Source organism: Gambusia affinis, linkage group LG06 (assembly GCF_019740435.1).
Source record: "Gambusia affinis linkage group LG06, SWU_Gaff_1.0, whole genome shotgun sequence".
Taxonomy (NCBI): Eukaryota; Metazoa; Chordata; class Actinopteri; order Cyprinodontiformes; family Poeciliidae; genus Gambusia; species Gambusia affinis.
In genome coordinates this window covers 29,212,707-29,226,819 of record NC_057873.1, presented here as the reverse complement: position 1 = coordinate 29,226,819, position 14,113 = coordinate 29,212,707, and the positions used below count along the sequence as shown (strand labels likewise).

General features: G+C 41.9%; 2 protein-coding genes across 14 annotated transcripts in view; one reads left to right on the top strand and one right to left on the bottom strand.

Annotated features, from left to right (window-relative positions):
• The window catches only part of LOC122832532 (alpha-2-macroglobulin-like protein 1), a 27,563-nt gene extending 17,271 nt beyond the window's left edge, over positions 1 to 10,292 (top strand). For 2 of the 3 annotated variants that reach the window (XM_044119370.1, XM_044119369.1), the window contains exons 22-36: positions 1,193 to 1,244; positions 1,380 to 1,463; positions 1,595 to 1,771; positions 2,059 to 2,140; positions 4,054 to 4,210; positions 6,367 to 6,441; positions 6,680 to 6,845; positions 7,481 to 7,665; positions 7,740 to 7,955; positions 8,447 to 8,565; positions 8,640 to 8,730; positions 8,804 to 8,872; positions 8,965 to 9,070; positions 9,153 to 9,194; positions 9,683 to 10,292. In XM_044119370.1, coding sequence (XP_043975305.1) covers positions 1,193 to 1,244; positions 1,380 to 1,463; positions 1,595 to 1,771; positions 2,059 to 2,140; positions 4,054 to 4,210; positions 6,367 to 6,441; positions 6,680 to 6,845; positions 7,481 to 7,665; positions 7,740 to 7,955; positions 8,447 to 8,565; positions 8,640 to 8,730; positions 8,804 to 8,872; positions 8,965 to 9,070; positions 9,153 to 9,194; positions 9,683 to 9,705 — 1,644 coding nt within the window. In that variant the 3' untranslated portion in view covers positions 9,706 to 10,292. Of the gene's footprint in view, positions 1 to 1,192; positions 1,245 to 1,379; positions 1,464 to 1,594; positions 1,772 to 2,058; positions 2,141 to 4,053; positions 4,211 to 6,366; positions 6,442 to 6,679; positions 6,846 to 7,480; positions 7,666 to 7,739; positions 7,956 to 8,446; positions 8,566 to 8,639; positions 8,731 to 8,803; positions 8,873 to 8,964; positions 9,071 to 9,152; positions 9,242 to 9,682 lie in introns of those variants that run through there. The other variant, XM_044119367.1, reaches the window with a different exon arrangement.
• Positions 10,004 to 14,113, bottom strand: part of phldb1b (pleckstrin homology-like domain, family B, member 1b) — a 100,032-nt gene continuing 95,922 nt past the window's right edge. For 9 of the 11 annotated variants that reach the window (XM_044119357.1, XM_044119358.1, XM_044119359.1 and 6 more), the window contains one exon: positions 10,004 to 14,113. In XM_044119357.1, coding sequence (XP_043975292.1) covers positions 13,973 to 14,113 — 141 coding nt within the window. In that variant the 3' untranslated portion in view covers positions 10,004 to 13,972. The other 2 variants (XM_044119366.1, XM_044119365.1) reach the window with 1 other exon arrangement.

The window sequence follows — 14,113 nt, the reverse complement described above, 5'->3', positions numbered from 1 at the left end:
ACCGTTTGGAAGATGAAAGCAGTTTTTCCAGAGCGGTGGGAGATGTTCTTCTGTTCTGATTGGACGGTTCAGATCAGAGGTCTCATAGCAACAGACAACTCTGACAGGCAGCCATAGGACAAACTGATGATTATTAATGGAACTCACAAAGTAGATTTAGATAGGAATCATAATGGTTCATATGTGCAATTGTTGCTAAAAAATCAGTGTGGAGGTTTTGCCCTTATAGTGTAATAATCCATGTGTTAGAGATGGAGGCATAATGAATACAGTGTTGCATATCGGCTGAATTTGAATTTACTATGTTTGATTTGTTCTTAATTTTTTATCACAGCTATTTCCATTTAAAATATCTGAATATTTTAATGCTCCACATTAAGGAGGCTCAGGGCTTCGCTTATTGTTTCTCCTTGCAGGAAAATCACTGGACTTTAATCAACCAATAGGAGACCTGCATCCTTCCCAGACGTCTGTCAGGGTCACAGATATATTGACTGAAATTCATGGGTGTAAAAATAAGAGCAAACGTTATTAATGAGCAGCATCTTTCTGTCTTGACTAATAGTGTGGGATTAATTGTTGAAATAATCGTCAACTAATTAAGTAGTTGATTAGCTGGAGTAGACTAGTTTAAAGAGCACACTCAGAACAGTAATTAAGCCAAAACTGTTCAAAAAGTATATATATATATATATTTTACATTTCGATTAAAAAAAACAACTTCTTTTGTAAATTCTACCAAGAATTTATCAAGGTGCAGTTTAGCTTCATCCAGTTCAAATTCTAAAAAAAAAAAAAGAAAAAAAGAAATCTGTTAATCCAAAAACAGATTAATTACAGTCCTACACTGAATTGATTTGCTGCAGTTTCATCCTTTGCTACAAATGATCAAACGTTCAGTGGAGGAATGCTAAACTATTGTACACTAACTGGTGAAATCTTTTTTTTTTTAAAGGAATTGAATAATTTGAATATTTTAATGCTTTTCTAATATTGTATAAAAATGCTTAAATGAACTCATTAATCGTCAGAGCTGAACTAATTGTTAGCTGCAGCTGTCCTTTTTTTCTCTCCCATTTTTTATATTGTGAAAAAAAATCTGATTTTCCAGGCAGATGCAGATTCCTTGATTTTCACCCCACTGCATTCTGAACCATGTTACACTTAGTATTCTCCTGTGACTCTCTGTCAGGCTGAAGGAACGCCTCAGATGAAGAGCCACAACGCCCTGCTGTGTCCTGCAGGTCAGTGTCTGCACTTCAAAGCTGGTTCTCTTGGTCTCCAGGTTTCTGTGGAGAAAATCTCTCCATGTCATTATGCATCAGACTTTTATCAGAAAACCAGCTCACATTTCAACAAATGGCTGTTTTTGTTACCAGATGGTCCAGTGGAGAAGAAAATCTCTCTCCAGCTGCCTGAAGTGTTTGTGGAGGGGTCAGCCAGAGCGTCCGTCTCTGTCCTGGGTAGGTGACACCGCACTGAGGCTGCTGGTGGCCCCTGGTGGCCCCTGGGGGGACAGGCACCTCGTCTAGTAAGCAGAAAGTGTGCTTAAATGTCTGACTTGTTTGGGGTTTTTTTTGCCCCTCTCTCACAGGTGACCTGATGGGCCGGGCCCTTCAGAATCTGGACAGGCTGCTGGCCATGCCATACGGCTGTGGGGAGCAGAACATGGTGCTGTTCGCTCCAAACATCTTCATCCTCAACTACCTGAAAAGCTCCGGTCAGCTGACCGAGACCATCCTGGAGAAGGCCAGGCGCTTCCTGGAGAGCGGTGAGGGCACTTCACTCAATCTCTCCTCTGTCCTCTTCAACAAGAGGAGGAGGACGTGAAGCTGAATCAAATTAAAGATTGATTTTATAGTGGTGGTTGTAATGTAGCAAAAGGTTCAAGCTCAGAATGTCAGAGTCAGATAAACTCCAGAGAGTTGTTCTTCCAGAACAGGAGTAAAACGCGGCTTTCTGTAGGTGGAGAAATCATTTCTGAACAAGAAGGGGTTTTTTTTGTTGTTGTTTTTTTTTAAAAGTATTTCTGTTTCTGTTTGCTTCTCTGTGTTGTAGGATATCAGAGGGAGCTCAACTACAAGCATGACGACGGCTCCTACAGCGCCTTCGGGAACAGCGACCCCTCTGGAAACACCTGGTAAGTACAATGATGTGTAGCTTTTAATCAGGAGCTCCACAGGGGACATTTTCATATTGATTGAACAGATTAATTCATACAGTCATAATATACACTTTATTGAAATAAGTGCTAAAATAACAAGGGAATCATTCCTAAAAATAAATCACATAGATGGGCTCCTATTTACTCTCCATACACTGAAGTTGATTGAAGGTGAGTAAACATAATTTTATTTTTTATTGAGTGACTCCATCATGTGTCTGATGTTTGTTTGGAGGGCAGAAACATGAAGATAAAACTGGTGTTAGACTCAAGTTGCATCATTCGAGAAGCATTTAAAACATTTATCCAAAATGTTCGCTTTTCATATCTCTGGTTTCATGTGACAAGAGAACAAAAAAAAAATGCAATCCAGACATGGTGGGAGGAACACACACACACACACACACACACGCACACGCACGCACACACACACACACACACACACACAAACAGTCGTCTTTGCCTGCTGCCAAAAGCAAGTATCCTGATGCATTAGTTTTATTAGGAAGCTTGCAGAAAAAATGAAGATTTTCATTTAATGGGCTTAAAGCAGAGGCTGCCTGCGGGGATTTAACGAAAAGGGGGCTGGGCAGTTTTGGCAATCGCTGAATATGTGGGGGTGTGTTCATCCCCCCCCCCCCTTTCCCTCATGTGGTTGGGAGAAACTGGGGCTTAAGGATTTACTCACATTAGAGCTTAAAGAAGCTGTAAAACTGAAATGATTTAAAAGGAAATCAGTTTTCCTGCACAAAGTGATTTCAGAGTTTTAGTCCCTCTGAGTTTGTCAGAGGGACTAAACTGGTGTGTGTGTTGGGTGAATAGTCACCAGGTGAACCAGAACCACTCTTCACATAATGTGGCTTTAACTGTGAACATGTAGGAAATCAGTGGTCCATGTTTACAGATCAGAGTTAGTGTAGGCTGTTCACTTTAGAAAAGTTCAAATCTTTTCTCTGGCTGAAACAATTAATCAATATTCATCAACTAACTTAGTAATCAGTTGTTAACTACAGACTCAAACATGTCATTTACTGAAAGCTGAACTCCCTCACAGCAGATATTCAGGTCAAAACTGAATAAAGAATATAAACCTTAAGATGAAAAACCTTTTTGTCTGTAAATCTGTTCTATCCTCATGCAGCAGTTTCAGCTTCGCCTGATTCAAATGATAAAAAACAAAAGCAACAAAAACTTCCTGCTAGGCATCGTTTGCTGCCCAATTTTTAATAGATCAATACAAATAATCAACAATGTGATAAATACATTAAAAAGTTGCATTCATTTAATGAGCGCTTGATCATTTTTAACAAAGGATGAATCTCAGCTAAAAAATACTTTTAATGTCAACATGTGAAAAGCTCAGACCTATCTGACTGAACATCAATAATCAGCTGACCAGTTCATTATTTGATTAATAATTGGATAGAAAAATAGGAGATTTCTCTTACAGCGAATCTAAAGCTGCCACTGGAGGAGCTCTGGGTGGAACATATTTACAGACAAAAGTTTTGGCTTAATTAATACTCTGACTTTATTGCTCTTTCAGCAAAATTAGCTTTTTTTGTCTCTGCTCTCCAGCTAACGATCATTCAGTTACTAAATTAGTTGATGATCATTTTAAAAATAATAAACATCGATGTCAGAATTTCTGAATTCTGACTGCACACAGAAACTCTGTGGTTTCTCCGGAACTTGAAAACGGTGTATATAATTGGACCTGTATGTACAGTTTTGAAAACTGCTGGCCTTGCAGAACATCAGTAGAGTGAGCAGCAGTGTTGGACACACCGGTGGTTAGCAGGTGGTTTTGATTGAGCCGCTCCGACCTGCCGCTGCGTATCGGGGGTCGTCGTCGGGCCCCTCTCTGACCGCGCGGCTGTCATCTCCAGGCTCACTGCGTTTGTGATGAAGTCGTTTGGCGGAGCCAGAGATCACATCTATGTGGACCCACAGCACATCAAGGACGCCAGGACCTGGCTGACCGGACTGCAGAAGAGTGACGGCTGTTTCACATCTGTTGGGAAACTCTTCCACAACAGCATGAAGGTACGGCGGCTCAGGAGCTCTGGACGGGGACATACAGGAATTTAATGTAGCTATGTGAATCTGCATCACATGGATTATTGGAAGAACAATGGTGATTCATTTTAATCTCCATCAGTGTAGGTGTGTTGAGGTTCTTTTTGACACAGAAACACAGAATCCTGCATCTTGTCTTCCAGACAGAAAACACTTCCCACAGTGGTTACGATAAGATGTAAAAACAGTTTGTTTAGTCTTTTCACTCTGTTTAGAAAATTCTAGAAGAGCTTTGGAACATGATCAGTTCTACAGCTGAGGAATAGTTTCAAGTTTTAAAGATCAAATCTGGCTGGTTGGGGATAAAACACAGCTAATGTGTTGCATATTATAAATGTAAATTCATTAATGAGAATACAAGATAATTATTTACGTGCGCTGACCCTGCTGTGACAACATCTGGCCACGTGGTGCTGCTGTATAATGAAGTTGTCAAACCACTGAAGGAGTCAGCAGAGCAAGAAACTTCTAACTGATTAACACCGAACCCAACATGTATAAAAACACACACCACAGATTTAGATGGGGTTTTTTTCACAAAAAGTACACCCGTACTGCTTCCATAAAATGTAAGAGTTACCATAGCAACCAGCTGCTTAATTACAGGTGAGGGTGAACACAATGTCAAGATGAAAATCAATCAGCTTGACCTTGGAGAAACAATCTTCCCGGTGTGAGGGTTGCTGGAGGGAGAACGTTTCTTCCATCATTTGTCAAATTGTTTTGTTTTCCCAACTATTCACTTCCATGTTATTTGCTCTGCTTGTTCATTGATGTAACATTCTGGTAAAGCTAACGCACAAATACATTTATGTCCATGGATTCTAAACATGCAGAAGACAAGAAACTGGTTTGTACTCGATTTGGTAAGCTAAAGAAAACACATTAAACAAAAGCCACAGCTATTTCTAAAAATTACATCTATTTATCTGATAAGTCTTAACATCAGATAAATAATAATAACAGACTTATCAGACATCACTGATTAGTAAATATATCTGTAGATATAATATCATAATACAGACTAGAGATGCTAATCTAAGATGTAAGGCTGATTTTTGATCTGTGATTGTTCTAGAGATTATATCTGCCTATACTGGTTCAGATGTTTCTTAAAAAATAATTTAAAAACACTAAATATTTGTTCTAGCCTGCCAAGGATGGCCATTAGTTATTTACAAAGTAAAACTGAGAGAGAGAGCTGTCACTCTAAAACAGGGTTTTACTGATCATTTTTTAAGGAGAAAAACTGCTTAGAGTTTGATTTTTAAACTATTAGCATCTAATGTTAGCTCTTGGCATGGTTAACATTTGGAATCTGCTAGCAATGTGTGTGTTCCTTTAAATAATGTAATCGCATACCTTAAGGATAAAAGAATGAAACAGATTAACCCAACGTTTATACATTCAGCCTTCTTGTTATCTACTGAACTGTCCTTGTTTAAAGTTAGCTTGAATGTACAACAGAAACATAGTGCACACTGTAGAATGTAGTTTCCTTCATAAACGGCCTTTTAAATCTCATGTCTTCCTCCGAGTTAATTGCTAACTCATTGACAGTGAAACTGGGTAACTTTGAGCATCCTCGCTTCAGTCACAACCTCCAACTGAAGAGAGTTGTTGGCACTTAGCTGTGGGGCGTACATAGAAAGATCAGACAAAATATCACTCACTAGCTCGTTTCTGTGCATCTCTTCACAATGACGTTTCCAACTTACATGCAGAATGTTGCAGTTCTGATTTTAAAACCTGGACTGTTAGCAGGCAGACCCAGGAGTTTGATCTGTTTGGAGTTTGTATTGATTACTAACCTTAACCTAAATTTTTAAAAAGAAACATTTCTACTGAAGGATTTCAACGTTACTCCCTACCCAACTAAATAATTGAACATTTAAAAAAAATTACAGTTATGGAAGATTTATGTGATCTAAAGGACCTGTAACTGAGGTAAATATCATTACATAATTCATTTAAAAAGGATCAATTTTCTCCAAAAACAGAGTTCAGACTGGTACACAATGACTCATACTGGTACATATTGACTCAGACTGATACATAATGGCAGATTGTTTAATGAAGCCCACGCCTCAGACCTGTTGCTGTATAAACTGGTGTTTCCACAGGGAGGAGTGAGTGACGACGTGTCTCTGACAGCTTACATCGTCGCCGCTTTGCTGGAGCTGGACGGCGTCGCCTCGGTCAGTTGGACGTCCTTTCTTTCTCTTTTTTTTTTTTTTACCTTGATCAGTGTAATTTTTTACTGTTATTTTCGAACCACTTTTTGCAAGATATTTAGAGAAGTTGAAGGTGTTTTCAGTGTATTTCTCTCACTAAGCTGTCACAGCAGAGGGGGCAGCCTCTGTTAAAGGAAAAGGGGCCGGGTCAACTCCAGCTCAGTCTAACTGTGTCTTCTTGTGTTTGGCTGCTTTGGGTCAGGACCCCGTGGTCCAGAAGGGCCTGAGTTGTCTGAAAGATGCTGTGGCTGGGGAGTTTGACAACCTGTACACCACGGCCCTGATGACCTACACCTTCATTCTGGCTGGAGATCAGGAGATGAGGAGCAAACTCGTCACCGTTCTGGACCAGAAGGCCAAGAAGGACGGTAGGAAGAAGAGTGTTTTCACACCTGATGGTCCAGTAGACTCAGTTTGATTGGAGTCAAACCAACCAAACACTTTGAAAAACATGTTTACCTCCTCGCCTGTGGTGGCGCTGCACTAAGAACTACTAAAGGAAACCTCTGAAAAAGACACTGAGCGCAACGTACTGTTTCAAGAAGCATAAACAAAAATAGAGTGGCATCAGATTTTTGTGGTTGTAGAATTTTTCTTATGTTTTTGGCAACAGACCACGAGCCATTAACTACTTGTGCTAAATTCTTGCAATTTTTCTGGTTCACTTCCTCCTTTTGAAGCAGTCTCCAGTCTGTTAGCTTTCACATGGGCATTTGAACCACATCAGAGTTCACTTCAGCCTGGGTTTGTAGGCAGACCAAAGTTAATTTTTTTGAGCTGATTGAATATCTGCCCTTCAAACAAACTAGACTTTCTGGTGTGGATGAACCCTGAGAGAACACGACAAATCCTGGATGATGTCCTCAAAGAGTGCAAGACGGCTGAATTTAAAACAATTGGACAGTTTTTTCTAATAAAGAAGGTAGAATGATGAACAGAATCAAGCTGAAGTAAGTTTCGTCACCTGCTGATCTTGTCGTTCCTCCTACATCCTGACTGCTAGGTGGCTCTGTTCACTGGGAGCAAGTGGGATCTTCTGACGCTGTGGAAGTGGAGATGACCTCCTACGTGCTGCTGGCCCTGCTCCTCTCTCCTCCTCTGGAGGGTTTCAGTCTGGACTACACCTCTGGCATCATCCGCTGGCTCGCTCAGCAGCAGAACCCGTACGGCGGCTTCTCCTCCACGCAGGTATCGTAAGCACTTCCAGTAGAAGCGCAGCCCTGCAGCGGCCAGAGCTAACACCTGACCGCTCTGCCCAACAGGACACAGTGGTGGCCCTCCAGGCTCTGGCCAGGTACGCCGAAGCCACCTACAGCCCACAGGGAACGACCACGGTGACGGTGACGTCCGCGGGCGGCTTGAGGAAGGAGTTCACTGTGACGCAGAGCAACAGGCTACTGTACCAGGAGGAAGAGCTGAGCGAGGTTCCTGGAGAGTACACCGTTAGAGCCGAGGGACAAAGCTGCGTGCTGACTCAGGTACCGCTGCGTCACACATGGGATAAAGGTCCCACACTGGGGTTAAAGGTCACAAAGTTGGTCTGTAGTGATGGACTTCTGCGGCACAGACAGGGAAGCTGCTCAGACCTGATGAGAAGATGGATGGAGATAAATACAGGACAGTGATGTGAGGAAACCTGTGAGAGGATGAAGATTACTGGAGACGGAGGAGGAGCTTCACCTTCCAGAGCAACAACCTTTAGCATTCAACTCCAACTACACACCCAAACAGTCAACGCTCCGCTAAAGGCTGTTGCTATTAGCGGTGCTTTCTTTCTGTTAGCTTGCTTCGTGTTGTGATCAGCTCTCTACTTTAGAATCGATCCAGATGGCAGCATCCTTTATTACGTCTATAAAAACTGTGATGGTAGTCACATTTAGAGTCTGTTGGTGTTTGTGGTTATGATGTGACCAAATTCAGTTCAGGCGCCGTATGTTTGACCACAGACATACATTCTGTTTCTCTGCAGATCTCTGCCCACTACAACATCCCTCCACCTGACGACTTCTCAGCCTTCACCATCACCAAGAGCGTCGAACCCAGATGCAAACTCAGCCGGCCACAGCTCCACCTGGTGGTTCATGTCAGGTACTGCATCTTAAGATCGCTGCTGGACGCTTTAACGCACCTGGTTTAGAAAAGCTTGATGTCACTTCCTGTAGGTATCAGGGCAGGAGAGACGAGACCAACATGGTCATCATCAACATCAAGCTGCTGTCTGGATACGTTCTGGACCAGAACTCCCTGCAGCTGGTAAGTTCCCCGTTTGACTTACGACTCATAAAAGTGAGAAGCTGCATTCTGACTGCTGGCTCTGCTGCTGCAGCTGAAGGACGAGCGATCGGTGAAGCGCGTGGACTCAGACGAAGGATTCCTCAACATTTACCTGGACGGGGTGGGTGTCCCTCAGGCTGTGTTCTTGGCCCCTTACGTTTCCTTCCTTGTGGCCGAACAGGAAGTGAGCGTTTGGAATGTTTGTGATTGCAGCTGAAAAAGGACGAGCCTCAGACGTGCAAGGTGACTCTGGAGGAGGATCAGCGGGTCAGGAATCTGAAACCAGCTGTGATTAAAGTCTACGACTACTACCAGCCGAGTAAGAGCTCACCTAGCTGCCTTTGCTCCATCATGTTCAGGTTGTTCTGTCATTGTTTACTCATTTATCTCTCCTGTTTCAGCTGACCAGGCTGCCACTGACTACACATCCCCCTGTGCTGAGAGTAAGTCAGAGTTCTCCAACTTGGTTCTCTAATGCTAGTTTTCTGTAGTGCCACGCCCATTGGGATCTGCAAGATGGTGTTTAAACTGAAAAGCTGTGACTACATGGAAGCCACAGCTGAAAGAAACAGGAGAGAGATGAGATCCTGGAGGAAACATAAAAAATGTTCCCCTATTTTTTGTTTCTTGGGGGATGATGCTGCCAATGACCAAACGTTCTCATTCTATTATTTTCTCATTCTGTTATGTATTGATTAACCGGTGCCACCGCCACCCTGAAATAACTTTTTTTGTTATGAAACAAACCTATAGAAATAGACGGGATTATTTAATGAATGAATTGAACCTGTAAAAACATTTTGCTGAACTGAGCAGATCCACTCTAGATCTCAACTCGTCTTCCATCCCACTCTGTAAACATCGATATTCCTAAAGCAAGTATAATAACCCTTGGTGTGTGTGTGTGTGTGTGTGTCTCATTTCTCTGCAGGTGACAGTGACAACAAAGTGTAATTCCTCCTTCCACCAGCAGGACAGAATTAACATCTGAATGAAGTACTGTGTGACGTCTAGGATTATTGTTTTGAAACTCTTTATGTTAAGTTGGGATCTGAATCTACTTTGGGTAATGTTAGATACTTTAACTCCTAGTTTATCAGGTTTTATTCTCTTTTATTGTGGGTCACATGCTGAGCATATATATTTTTCTTTTTGTTGGTGGTGACCAGCATTGGTCCGAACAGTTTATGTCTCTGCTCAACACTGGAACAGTCACACTATTACACACTGGATACAACAGACAGCATGAGTGTTTGCTGATAGTCATTTTGTTTTTTATTAATAGATCTGACAGAAATCCACATTATTCATACATGAAAGTGACACATGACACAGTAACACAGCATGGTCAGAGTGCTGATCGTGTCCGAGGGGAACATCAGGGTCCAGTCTTAATGGTGATGGCTGATTTATTCTGTGTACACGTACCTGCACAAGTGTTGTACCAGTAAAAAACAAAAAAAACAAAAAAAAGCTATTCATACGTGACTATTGTACAATTTCAAATGCAAGCTGCAATAAAAGTTCTGAAATGACAAAAAGTGAAAAGTTGTCTTTTCATACAATATCACTAACTTTTCACTCAGGCATTCTCTTTACAACACTACTTTTCTTTCAGATACGTGTAGATAACAGCAATTCATGACCAACAGATGTCACTTAGAAACCTCCTGGGGATAACACTCACTACTGGACGACTGAAGTGTCTCCAAGGTAACGGCTAACGCTGCGTGCTAAAGGCCTCCGGTCCGGTCACAGTGGGGTGTTAAGAGGAGCTCCAGTGTTGAGGCAGCTTTCTGAAACACTATTTCAGGTTTCTGTTGGACTATTAAGGCAGAATTATAAAACACACTGTGAACGAAAAAAGGCCACACGAAAGTACAGCAGTAGCCAATTCAATCTGTACGTCCACCAGACGGTTACAGCCGGGAAGAAATGCTAAGTACCTGCTAGGGGTGGGCAATATGGACTTAAAAGTTTTATCACAATATTTTCTGGTGTTGTGGTAACAATGAAAGGGACAATCACAATAAATATCACATAAAGAAGTGTGATTTGTACACAGTAGCTACATTTAATCATATTTTCAAACGTATTGATATGTAATGATACTCTCATTGAACACAGTGGAAAAAGTCCTAAAACGACAAAATGGAGTTTGTTTTTTGTTAAAAAATATTGATTGGAATCCATTGTAACAACGAATCAAGAATCATTTCATTTCTCATAATAATGTGATAATGCCCACCCCTACTAACTAATGAACAAATGACAGTTTTTCTGCAAACCAGGGGGTGTGCTAATAGCTGAACAAAAGTACAAGAAATGTTTCTCATGTATTTTCTATCTAGGATCATATTGTCCATACCTGTCTTCTATAGATCTGGTAGTGGAGAGGTTTGTGGTGGCTCATCTATTGATTCACAGACTTCCAATAATCACAAAAGATTACTCGATACAGATCATCACATCGGAACTACTTTTTCTACAGTCTGATGCCAGTCAGAACGTTTTGCTCACTGATCAACCCAGATTACCTTCGTCTGTAATCATTCAGCTGACATGGTGTTGACCTCTGCCTGCTAATATTTTATAGTCATTTAATATTTTAGTCATTTGCAAATATTGGCCTTATATGAAATGGAAAAGGACAGAACAAAGCAGCATGCTACCAGCATGGAAACTAGTTTTACTCTCCTGCAGGCTAAGAAACGGGGTCAATCGGACTCCACAAGCTTTCTACTCTGTGCGTAGTCTGGTGAGGTTGCTCTGGCCCAGCGTGCGCTTTTACCAGGTTCATTTTGGTTGGTGAATGATTTCGGGAACCGACGGTCTTTCCCGCTGTTGAAATCTGCCGCGCTCCTCCTGAGCGTCGCGCTAAAAGACCACTGGAAGGTTAAATCTACCCCTGAAGAAGTGCTTCCTGTCCGACCATTCACAAAGTGCAGGGATACCTTTCAGAATAAAATGCTAGAGCCAAAGCTGTATCCAAGGCAATCCTTTTGGTGACAGGCATTTGGAAGGGAGATCCCCATGAAATAATTCTTGGTTTACAGACAGGTTTACACACTAGCAGCCATCTTGTGAGCCACATGTTCCACATTGTCCAATTTAAATGTAAAAGGAGTGCATGTAGCAGTTCACTTGGCTTGTTTTCTCAGATTTTAACAATCCTTTCTAAAGGATCTGTAGCATTGCTCCTAGGTGAAATGTTCTTCAACTGACCCGATGAGCCCATCATGTTGGGACCCCCTGGATCATGAGAACCATCTCCAAGGTGAAGAGGCAACCATGCAAGCCTGTGCACGATGCTGTTGGAGAGTTTAAAGAAACACTGATTTCAAAGCGTCCGTGTGATGTGGGCTCCACAGTGAGGCTGTGCAGGACTCAGGAACATGTGGTGAAGGCACAGGTCTGAATTGCATCATCCAAACAGTTGAATGTGTGTGCTTGCTGCTTTAGGCTGGTCGTGGTGACGGCTGCTTCCCAGCAGAGTCGTCACGTCATCAAGTTCCGTGTCAGAACCGGACCGCTCCAGAGATCGATCAGTTCAGGGCATCTTGGCAGCTTTGGTGAAACCATTAGACAGTCATTTTGATTTGGCAGTCAGTCTCAGAGTGTTGGGTGTTCTCTCATTAGAATGGCTTCTGATTGAATACATACAGAGTTCCCAATGAAACGAGCCTAAAACACGCCACCCGATGAGAAAAGTGCTGCTTCAAAGCTGTCAGAGAAGTGATGGTTTCACACACACACACACACACATATATATATATTTATATATATACAAAATGGCTGTTCTTTTGACACCCCTGACTTAAGAAAATAATCCTAAAATGGACAAAAAATGTGTTAGAATATCAACAGTCCTTATGCTAAAGCAAGCAAGACTATGGAGAGCTTAACAGTGAAAGGTGGCTTAGCAACATGTTTGTGACAGAAAACCATTTTTAATTCAATCACACATGGATAAAGAATGAGCAATAAATTAGGAAGCCACCAATATGCAAATCTGGACCAATATTAATACTCCTGTTATGACTGAGAGTTAAATATATCTAGGTAAATATTGGAAAACAAGACCACATCGCTGACTTCACCACTGCTTCCCCCTGCATCTCTGTCACATGACCATAAAAATGTCTCCTGACCAACGTTGGCCCCTCCCCTCCAGAAACAAACAGAAAAAAGTTGGTAATAAATATTGGTTGTTAATATCAGCCCGTTTATTGCACCAATACCGATAGGTCAAAAATTACTGGTACCGATTGAAACCGATATTGGTGCTGATATATTGTGCAACCCAATAATAAATAAATAAAATGACCAAATGTTTTGGGCTGGACAATAATGTCTTAACGGAACCTCACCCAACCTGGGAACTCTGGAAAACAGTGATAGGCACTGGAATCAAAATGCCTGACCAGAAATCCCTCTGATTATTTTATAGTTTCTCTCTTTATTTACAGTCTTGATGCTAACCCAGGGTAGCTGCGTGGTAATTCAGTGCTTTCAGTGTAAACCAGCTTCTTCTGACAGCTTTGAAGCAAAGAAACCATTGAAGTTTTGTTGTGTAGATCAAACCATTACAGCCCATAACTCTGTCCTAATGAGTGGACTCTTCAGGAATGCCTGTGGACAGTCCGTTCCTTTGGTAAGCCTGGTGAAGATGTGGATCTGGGATCTGAGATCATCTCTGCTGCTGCTGACCGTTAATAGGAAAAAAGGTTTCAGCAGCTGAAACACATTAAAGTGAAGGGAATTCTTCAAATCTTCTCTCTCTACACTCAAAGTTACAACAGAATACTCAATAACATTGGCAACATGTCATTTGGCAATTTTTTTCTCTAAGTAAAAAAACAAACAAATAATACAAAATATTCAACAGTAACTACAAGATCTCCTTTTGGCAATATAGAAAGGCTTTGAACAGTCCTGGATAGGGGAACATTTTGGTTTATATACAGAGATGTGTTTGGGTGTGTGTGTGTGTGTGGGTGTGTGCGTGCGTGTGTGTGTGTGTGTGTGGCAGCAGCTCCCTTTTTCAATCCAAACAGAATCACATTGGTAACATGACAAAGGAAACGCCTGCATGGAGAAATGATTGTGTGATTAAACGCAAAAATAAAAACAGAAACGGTAACAAACAGGCATGGCGTCCGAATTGGAGCGGACGTCAGAACGGATCCTGTGGACTGCGTGCCCAATCCCTGCCGCAGCGTCAGTTCATGAACTGAGTGTATCCCTCCGCTCCCGTGACGATCACGTCCATCCAGATCCTCATGGCCTCCGCCGATGGCGCCACCACATAGTAGAGGCGGTCGTGCGTCTTCACGCAGAAGGTGAGCGATGGGTTGGGGCT